Source organism: Cariama cristata, unplaced genomic scaffold (genome assembly GCF_000690535.1).
Source record: "Cariama cristata isolate BGI_N322 unplaced genomic scaffold, ASM69053v1 scaffold18950, whole genome shotgun sequence".
Classification (NCBI taxonomy): Eukaryota; Metazoa; Chordata; class Aves; order Cariamiformes; family Cariamidae; genus Cariama; species Cariama cristata.
The window spans coordinates 1,259-11,741 of NW_009593162.1; the positions used below are offsets into that span (position 1 = coordinate 1,259).

The window sequence follows — 10,483 nt, forward strand, 5'->3', positions numbered from 1 at the left end:
GGCTTCATCTCCTCAACTTATTGCTATGAAGCAATGACATTTTATCTCCCCAGTTTACAGACCCTGTAATGGGAGGTTTCAAGCTCATTCTGCTGTGCAGATCAATGGATAGAAATACAGATGCAGCTACAGGCTTGGTGGATTTTAATTTCATTGGTGGTTTTTAATATTATGTTATTGTATAGTTTTATTTCCTAGTGTGAGCTAGACGCTAGCAATGTTAATAGACATGAGACACACAGTCTGAAAGAAAAAGTCTCATGAATTTTGATGGGAGATTTTAGAGGAAGAGACAGGAGATATAAGGAGATGGAGGAACCCTTTTGAATCTTGTCCTCAGGTGATCATATTTGCTGGGTTTCAGAGGCATAAAATGAAAGGCTTGATACTATGTTAGTCTAATGTAATTTTTGAAATAACAGTTGGTGTGGGGGGAGTGTCACTGTTAAAATTTCTTTTGGTGTGGGATTCACTTGTTTCAACTGCATTCCATTAGTATCATCTAATCCTTCTGCTAATCTACTCAGAGCGAGCCTGAAGTGGGTGCTGCTGTTGTGGCTGAACCTCAAGAGGTAAAAAAGGAAGAAAGGGAAGAGCGAGATGAGGAGGAGGAGGAGGAAGGAAAGGTAAGTGGTTTAAGTTGTGGACACCCTTAGCCGTACTCTCCTAGTGTCCCATATTCCTTAAAAAGAAGCACACGGGAATTACCAACAGCATACTGTTCAGTGTAGTGACCACCTACAAATAGGCAGCAGTGGAATGTTACGTCCTTGAGGAGCTCTAAACACTTCATAGTAAGAGGTTTGGCTGTTCCTTGAGCCAAGGGTCAGGTCACACTTTTAAAGTTGAACTTCCAAACAGTTGAAGAGATTTGGCCTTCTGCTGATCCCAGGCTGCTTTGGGTTACGGTCTTGTCATCTGAGTGGAGAGCAAGGGTTTACTGGGACTCAACACAGAATGATGATTGGGGTTTAAGGAATGAGAGCTCTGTTTTGGGTTCCTCCAGTAGTAGGAAACTTTGTTCAGTCCAGATGGCTGCACAGAGTGAGAGTCTAGAGTTGAAAGGATTTGTAGAGGAGTCATCGTACAATGGCTAGAAATATAGGTTTCTTTAAGGGTTTGTTGTAGTTTCTTGTTCTTTTTGGTAGAAATCCTCCAAGCATAAGAAGAAAAAGCACAAGAAAGAGAAAGAAGAGAAATCAAAAGACAAAAAGAAATCCAAAAAGAAGAGTCATCACAGTGAGGAGGAGACAACAGAGTCAGTGCAGAATGGAACACTAGATGATGAACCACTACCAGTGAGTGGCAGCCCTTGCATTGGGGAAAAGGCAGGAGCTAAACTGTTTTGGGAGGAAGGAGAATAACAGCTCTTTTCAGAGAAATTAGTTATGTTGCAACTGATTTCTTTCTTGTTTTTCAGCCTATGTCCAGTTACCACCTTCTTGCTGAAAATCCGTACATTAAAATGGTGAGTTTTTTGGCATTCAAATCCAGATGTCTTCTCTTTTTGTGTTCTCTAAGAAAAGAGGATGTACCCTAGGCATAGTATAGCGACTTCATGTGGACAACGTTTAACTGAAGAACTATTTAAATCCCAGGAGGTAGAAACACAACAAAGCTCCATTTCCGTTCCTTTGGATGTCCCACTTAACAGGTTTTTAATTTGATATTTTCCTGCTACTTAGCAGTACTGTGGAGCTGGTCACCAGTGTGCTTTCATTATCTTATGGCTGTACCAAATTACCTTCTTTTTGAAGCTTGCTTTATTCTGATGCTGTATTCTGTTGTGGTGCTCTGCTGTTTGAAGTTTCTGAATCTTTCCTGTGATTTTTGTGTTTTTCCTTCATTTACAGACCTACGATATTCAAGGAAACCTCCAGAATGATAGTCAAGTTACTGTCTCTGTTATCTTTGAGAACAAAAGCACTAGCTTCCTTAAGAGCATGGAACTAAATGTCCTGGACTCTCTCAACACTAAAATGCTCCGACCAGAAGGATCATCAGTACATGATGGGATACCTGTGCCCTTCCAGCTACCCCCTGGTATGCACAGCTTTGCACAGGGTTCTTGGAGAATGTCTAGTCCTGCACTGCCATCCTGTGGAAGGAATTGTTTGAACTTCTTGCTACTTGCTGTTTTCCAGAAAGACATGTCCCTCTGCCTGGGTGTTCGCTGGGCTTTCACACAATTCATGGGAGAGGATAAGCCTTCTTACAGTATGGCTATAAATGCAGGTGGTTCTGTACAGCAAGAGCAAAGCCTATAATGTAGGGCTGGGAGTCCGAATGAATGTCTGAGTTCCCTGTTCAGGTGACTGCAGGCTGGCACACCTTTGAACGTGCCAGCATCACCAACTCCAAGAATCCGAAACTCATGAGGAGTTTGCTATGAGATTTAAAATGAAACAAGGTTATAGGTTTGTGAACCATTAGAATCTGCTCTGGATTTATTCTTGAGCAGTTGTTCCACTGTTTTGATGACAGAGGCCATATGCAGTGAAAGTTTGTGAGAAGTATGTGCTTATTTGGATGGGGAGCTGAGCGCTTAAGAAATATTAGAGAGATGAAGGATAATGGCTTCATACATAGTACAATAGTAGAGTCAAATCACGGAACTTCTTTGAATTTCACTTCCTTTGCCAAAGAGTTAATTTGAATACTGAAACAGCTCACAGAAGTCTTCTGGGCTTTCGTGGCTTCAATCAGGGTGCATTTTGATCCCCCATGAAAAGCAGTAGGGTTTTTTTTTTATTATTATTCTATATAAGGCAATTCTTGACACAGACTTGTATATTAAAAGGAAGACATAGAAACATTAGAATTCGAATTAGTTCTGAAAACTACTGGGAAAGCTGTACATTTTTCCAGTTACACAAACAGTTTAAATATATTGCCGCTATGACATGCTTTGCCCAGGCACACTCAATAACCTCTACCAAATGCCACCTATTACTGCTGCTTTTCAGAGACCCAAGAGCTAAGCTTTGTAACACTGTTAATTCACAACAGGAATTGTGCATATAACTCTGTTCCAACTACATGGAAAATTTCAAACATGGTTCAGAAATAGTCAGTACGTAAAGCTTAGCTGCTACTGATCACTTTGTTCTAACCATTACTTAGATATGGAAGCCATGTTCTGACCTGACTTCTCCCTCTCCTCTCTTCATGCTAGGAATCTCTAATGAAGCCCAGTTTGTGTTTACACTTCAGAGTATTGTTATGGCTCAGAAGTTAAAAGGAACATTGTCCTTTATAGTCAAAGTAAGTGAGGCTTTAAACTCTGTGCTTCTGCTTCCATTGGAACTGCATAAGGGAGCTTGACTTGGGTGGAAAGCACTGCTTTAGAGCTTTTTTTTAGGCATCATTTCATCTCTGCTGCACCAGCCCATTCTGTGATGTGAGAAGTATTTTTTTACATGACATCTTGTGCAAAGAGTGCCCCGAATACTGTGTAAGCATGTCCTAAATCGTCATTCCTGGCAGTGTGTGAGCAATGCAGCCTGAAACATATGCCACATTGTCAGCTAGAACATCACTGCAGTGGTGCATCTGCTGGGGAGAGGAGTTCAACAACTAGCGAGAGATGCAACCCAGAGTCTCTTTCTTCTGCCCTCAGTTTTCCAAAGATCAGTTGGACACTGCTACCTGGTACAAGGATGGAAAAATAGTAATAAGAATTAGATACAGTTAATAAGGATGGAAACCCAGAACAAGAGTGAGGTTAGCTGAAGGCATTGTTTAATAAGTATCGACCTGTATAAGACTATGTTTCTGATCTAATTTCAGTAAAATTATTAATGAAGGAGCTGCATCAAAATCTCGAAGGAAGTGAATGGAGACAGTTTTGGCTACTTCTGAGTCAGCCATTATCTCTGTTTTAAGGGTTTCTTAAAAATATACAAGTCCTAAGAATCTGGGAGATACTAATTTATTATTTTGCTTGGGAAATAGTGAACTGTAAAGGCACATCTCCAAGTGTTGGTTTAAATTCAGTCTGCTCAACATATTTCAGCAGAGTGCAATCAAAAAATGCAGCCCGATCCCTCCAGCTGTCTCCCTTATCTGTTCTAGGTGTATGTATCAAGCTAGCTGCCCAAATCTTTTCTCTAAGCGGCCTGATGTTGTAGCGTGATGGTTGTTCTCAGACTGATCCTTCAGGCCCAGCCAGGGTATATCAAAGGGAATTGAGCCCTAAAGTCTTCGTTGGTGCCTGTTTGGTAGGTGGGGGTGGTGCCTCCTCTTGCTGCCTTGGGGCTCCCGTTCATCTCCTTTCCTTTGACCTGTTGCAGAATGATGAAGGTTCAACCCATGAAAAACTAGATTTCAAATTGCACTTCAGTTGCGCTTCATACTTGATCACGACGCCTTGCTATAGGTAAGTGCCATGTAGGGAGCACAACATTGGTGCTTTTGCCGCCCATGTGAAGCTGAGCTTTGGCTGCAGGCCATCTCTGCAAGATACGCAGCATGCTTTTGACTTTGGCTGCTTGTGATTGCTTTGGTTACAGTTCAGTTATCTTGTGTAATGTTTGTTAAAATATGTCCAGCAACTTATTTCAAGTGATTGTGAAGAAGGAGCTGTGTGTCCTGTAAGCTGGCAGAGATCATGTGGAAGTAGCTCTGGTTGAGGTCATAGGGTACTCCAGTGGAGTATGGTTCCCATATTTGCTGTAAACCCTTTTCCCTAGAGCTCGGTAGTACTTAGACTTCTGCTTCCTGAGATGTGTCAAGGTGTGCATGGGGCTAATGTGGCAGATTTCACTTGAATTTCTGGCACAAGTGTTCACTTTCCTTCCTGTTTTGCAGTGATGCTTTTGCCAAGCTCCTAGAGTCTGGAGATCTGCACATGAGTTCTATTAAAGTAGATGGAATTAGCATTTCTTTCCAACATCTACTGGCAAAGATCTGTTTTCATCACCATTTTTCAGGTGAGTCTTCCTCAGTGCAGAACCTTCTGCAAAATTCCGTGTTCAAAAATTTCTGCTGAGCTTTGGGCAAGTGCAATGCTCCATGGCCTCAACAATGACAGAAGCAGGCAATGTCCAGATTAAATAAATCTGGGAGAGGAGTTTTTTCCAGTTTTGTAATACATTGGTATCCTCAAAAGCATGCAGTGTTCTTCAAAATGAACTCTCCTTCTGTCCTTGTGGCTTTCCTCCAGTCCAGCAAGGCATGTGGGAGGTGTCACCGGAGCAGCTTGCTTATAGTTCGGGCTGTAACTGTTCTCTGGAGGATGTTTTTGATCTTCAGTCCTTCAGCCTACTCTCTCCCAGTGCTTCGTTTCAGTAAGGGAGAGCGTCAGCTATTCAAGTTTGGACTTACTAATTAAAACACAAGTACTGGATGAAGCAAAACAAATGGCTGTTTCATCATGCTTCAGTGTATGCATTAAACGTTGCCTAACTGAAAGTATTTCTGGGGAAGAGATCTAAATTCTGATCAGCATTTTTGCCACAAAACATTTGTAGCTTGCTTAAAAGACAAATGACTAACCTCATTATTGTGAAATATCCCAGATAGGAGCCAGGAGGAGCCAGGCACATACATCACCTTAACCCTGGCTTCCTCCTCCCCTCACTCAGCAGATGCTTCTATTCCTTGAGGCCAGGCAAAGCAGTAGTTTCTCTTCACAGGAAGCAAACCTTATATTAATATTTGTCCCACTAAATGAAAACTCCTGCTTGCTTTCTAGTTGTGGAACGCGTTGATTCGTGTGCATCAATGTACAGTCGTTCTATCCAAGGCCATCACGTCTGCCTACTGGTAAAAAAGGTGAGAGTATTGTAACACTCTGAAACAAGACCCGAGAGAAGCTAAATCTGCAACTTTTCCTGTCTTAACAGAAAGAGGGAAGTACTCCTGTCTAAATCATCCAGGGACACCATGGGCAATTTAATTTATCTGGCCCAGATAGCAGTTTTCGCTGTGCTACTACCAAGGTTGTACCTCCCCGTTGCCCAGCGCATACTGGGTGGGTAGTAGCAGCACCGATGGCTTCCCCAAACTGACCTCTCAGCTAAGCCTGCTTCATTCTGTCCAGGCTCCACCGGCTGTTTCCAGTCCCTGAGCTAGCCTGGCAATAAAATTGTCCCTGCTTAGAAGAGGAGCTAATGGATTTCTTTTTTCTTTTTTCTTTCCAAGGGAGAGAACTCCGTATCCATAGATGGGAAATGTAATGATTCCACCCTGCTTAGCAACTTGTTGGATGAGATGAAAGAGACATTGTCCAAGTGCTGAATATTCCTTATAAAATACTCCAGCTACAAGAAACACACCTAATGTGTAAAGACGAGCAGACCCAAGTGTTAAGTTTCTCCCTCGTACGCATGTACTATCCTGGGGCACGTGCTTTTCAGTTAACTCCACCATTGTTTGCAGTTTAGACATTTTAAGGCTGTATGTTACCTTTTTATTTCAAAACTTTTTACAAACTGTGGTGTTAACCCTTTCTAGCCCAAAGAGATCCTGGTGACATGACTGGAGGAGGGAGGGAGGGAGGGGCGGGCGCTATTTATTCAGCAGCTCATGGTGATCCCATAAACCTTGTCATCTGCGTGGGACAGTGGACTAAGCAGAATTTTATCAACAGTAGCACAGAGTCTGTTGCTTGTGCGTATTGCCAGGGAAGGTTGACTTGATCCTTAGCCATGGAAAATGTCTTTAGGGCTGCTGTAGTTGATGTATATTTCTAGCAGAGGCTGGTGCTGGACCTGAAGGCCTCTTTTGGTTTTTTTTTTTAATATGATTTATTATTATTATTATTATCTCAAGATCTATGGTGATCAGCATATAAACATCCTCCATCTCCTTGAGCTAATCCAAATGAGCCCTGTGAGAACTGGGATGTTTGAGTTTGTTTATAGCGGTTGCCTTGAGCCTTAACCTTCTTTTAGTGACAGCTGAAAGAGTAGAGAGTGAATGCATGAAACAGGCTGAAAGTGTTACTGTTTGGTTCTCTGCTCCTTTTGACATCCCCCCCCCCGCAAATGGAGTCTGTCATGCGTCTCCCCTTTGAGCAGTCTCTGCTGATGTGTTTTATGAGTCCACTTCAATTTCACATTCCTGAAAAGTTAGGGTGTAGCAAGAAACTGGAAATCCGAAGGAGTCTGTTCCTCCTTTTTTTTTTTTTAATCATTTTGCTTACCAGCTGAGGTTGACCACTACCAGGTTAGAGAAACGCCCATGTGTGTAATCCCTCGTACTCTGAACAGTTTGCAGATACAGCCCTGTTCCCTCCCTCTGTGCTGTGAAATCAGAGATGTTGTGCTGTCTCAGTTGTCCCCGTAGTGTCCCACGGCCCTGTCCTCGCAGGAGCAGATGCAGATTTAGCAGCGCAAGTGTCGCTGGGTCCCTGCAGCAGAACTCTCCCTGCCTGGGTGGCAGGAGGAGGGGTTGGTAGGAGCTGCAGACGTGGGTTTGTAGCCGGTTACTTTAGAGGGAAGAAAGGAAGGGTCTGTGAAGTGGAGCCCGTTCTGCTCTATTGAAATCTTGTGGAATCACCGACTGGAAAGGGATATCACTCTGTCCTTTACAGAGACGCTTAACTAGTGTCCTTCTCCAAAACCTCTTTCGAATTTATTTTTTTTTTCCTCCCAGTTCTTTCACTTGCTGTTTCATACCCAGCAGACTGAGAACACACTTGAATGGTTTTGCTTGAGGCGTGGGTCAAGAGCTCTTAACCAAAAGGGTCCCCGAGGAGGAGCTGGGTTGGTCTGCACTTCTCCAGCACCGCCAGCACTCCAAGAGGTGTCAGCAGTGCCCAGGAGAGCTAAAACTGAACTAAAACCCTACGCAGGGAGCAGGATAAAGTGTTGATCTTATCCTTCGGGTGAATGTCCTGTACTTTAAGCGTGTTTTGTGCTCTTTACATTCTTCCCATATTCGGGTATTTTTGCAAAGGCTCTGCTCTGGTTTTATTGCTAGGACCAGCTTCGTATTCTGACCGCACTTGTGCGCTGCAGGAATTTGTTTGCAGCAGGCTTCACTGCTGGTGAAGTGGTAGTTTTTGGTATTGGTCAACCTCCCTTGGTTAGCCAGTTTGTGTATTAGAAACTGAACATATTAAAATTGTCTTAAAGGATAATGTTCCTCAATTAGAGTTTTTTTTAATTCATGGATGAAAACTGTCACTTTAGCATGTAGAGTCTTCTCTTACAGAATCCTGTGCAGTGATTCTAGAATTTTGAAACTGTATGATGTGTTACATTCACAAATTTATTTGCTATCAACATTCCCTTAAAAAAGAAAAAGAAAACAACATACCACAAGCTGCTGTAATGATTTTGTGTCAAGATGATCCAATAAACTTTCAAAACAAAGTTAAATTTTTGGCTTTGTAAATAGCCCTTTTATCAGATCCTTCCAGTTTGTATGGACCCAAAAACATGACATGGATTTACCCCAGCTCTGAATGCTTGTGTCTTTGGGGGAGATAAGAGGAATCTCATTGCAAAAGCTCTGGAGAAGGTGAGGAGCCTGCCAGTCCTGTATCCCTCATGTGCGTATCAGGGACTGATTGCATACTCACTCTGCCAGCGGCAGCAGCTCTGAGGCACGAAGTACATGAGCAGAAGAGGAGTCTGTAGTGAGGGAGACTGGAATGGTGGCTGTTCTTCATCTCTTGTATTTTACACTGACCTGATTTTTATAGGTACCAAAACTTTGATTCCTACACATTTTGAATAACTAACTGGCCAGGCTGTCACATTTCAGCACTCCTTTGGAAGGCAGCATTGCAAGCAGCAGTTGTCGCTAACACAACAGTTACAGGAGGCGGGGGGGAAAGATAATCTCAGTTAAAACTGCGTTAATTTGGGGGGGGAGGGAGTGTGGGGTCTTTGTTCATGCGAGGCACAGACAACTCAGCCCACCAATATGATGACCAGAGCAGTCGTTTACTAAGCAACAGACTACATCTTATATACTGCTTTCTGCTTCCGTACAGGCGCTCGCTCAAGCTCTAATTGGTTACACGTACTGTCCGCGCGACTATCGCGCTCCTAGCAAGGATTCTGATCGGTGTCTATGCCGTGCATAGCTTCCACGTAAATTAAAACACAAGTTCTTTGTCTAACATACAAGCTCCCTGTCTCATTCTGCTCCCATGGCCTTGTTTTCAAGCTTCTCTATCTCCTGCCCCACAGGCTTGCCTCCCTGCATAACTCTCTGCACTTTCCCACATCTTAGCACATTCTCAAAATACAGTCCAGCTCATTGCTAACATAAAATGATCCTACATCTCCCCGCTTTTCATTAAACGCATCTGATGTTCAAGGGTGCGGTGAGCTCTTTCTACAATAGCTTGACCAGTGGAGTTATGCGGCACTCCAAATGTATGGGTAACTCCCCGTGCTTGTAAAAAGCGAGCTGTAGAAGCAGCAGTGTAAGCAGGACTATTATCAGTTTTGATTTCTTGGGGGACTCCCATAACTGCAAAGCAAGTCAGCCAGTGTTTACGCACATCTCTAGCTAGCGTAGATATATGTAACGTGGCCCATATGAGACCTGAATAAGTGTCTATGGAAACATGGATAAATCGCAAACGGCCTAACGAGGAGCACTCAGTTACATCCGTTTGCCATAACTGAAGGGCCCTCAACCCCCGGGGGTTAACACCAATTGCTTGTAAAGAAGGCAAGTGTGCGCAGTCCGGGCACGCAGCAAGGATGGCTTGGGCATCAGTCGGTGAAATGCTAAATTGATTCTTCACCGCTCTCGCTGATGGATGGAAAAAATCACGAGACATGCACGCTTGTGCTAAATCCCCAGGGATAGAACTCAGTTTGTCTGCTACTGCTGACACGAGCGTGTCGGCTCGTCGGTTGCCTTCGACAAGCAAACCAGGCAGAGTCGTGTGACTTTTTAGGCGGCAGATATAATACGGCACTTGGCGAAAGTTCAGTACGTGCCACAAGGTGCGAAGTGTCTCAAACAACATTTCATTTCGAGCATGTCGCAACAGCGAGCGATGTAATCTCTTCACAACACCCACTACGTATAATGAATCTGCTATGATGTTCAAGGGTTGTGTATCCCATCGTTGAAATGCTCGCGAAACTGCAACAAGTTCTAAAACCTGCACCGATCCTTCTGCTAGCACAACTTCAGCGTGCCACTGCCCATCAATTTGCCAGGCCAGGCCAGCTCTTCGAGTTCTGCTGCTAGCGTCTGTAAAAACAGTCAAGGCCTGCAAAGGTTGTTCACTGTTTAGGTTGATTGGTTCTAGACATATCGTCGTTCTAAACAACTGGTGTGCTGGACATTGAGTAGAAATTCTAGCTTGCCTGTTGACAACCGCTAGTGCAAAAGTATCACTCTCATGGGTGGCTGTTGGGATTTTATCTAATGCTAATGGGATAATGATTTCATCCATTTCTTTTCCCAATATTTGCAAACAGCGATCAACAGCCTTGTTCAAACATTGACCTAAGGCCTCAACACGAGTAGTGACAGTTTTTGTTGGCTGGGAAGGCAGAAACAT

General features: G+C 43.5%; 1 protein-coding gene across 1 annotated transcript; it reads left to right on the forward strand.

The window, feature by feature from the left end:
* The first annotated feature begins 608 nt into the window (after nt 1-608).
* On the forward strand, nt 609-6,529 carry LOC104168669 (AP-3 complex subunit delta-1-like). Its single transcript, XM_009709335.1, has 9 exons — nt 609-626; nt 1,149-1,298; nt 1,421-1,468; nt 1,854-2,043; nt 3,176-3,264; nt 4,293-4,378; nt 4,810-4,931; nt 5,696-5,775; nt 6,145-6,529. Exons 3-9 carry the CDS (start codon nt 1,424-1,426, stop codon nt 6,238-6,240), a joined length of 708 nt encoding a protein of 235 aa, XP_009707637.1. The 5' UTR covers nt 609-626; nt 1,149-1,298; nt 1,421-1,423; the 3' UTR covers nt 6,241-6,529.
* The last annotated feature ends 3,954 nt before the right edge of the window (nt 6,530-10,483 follow it).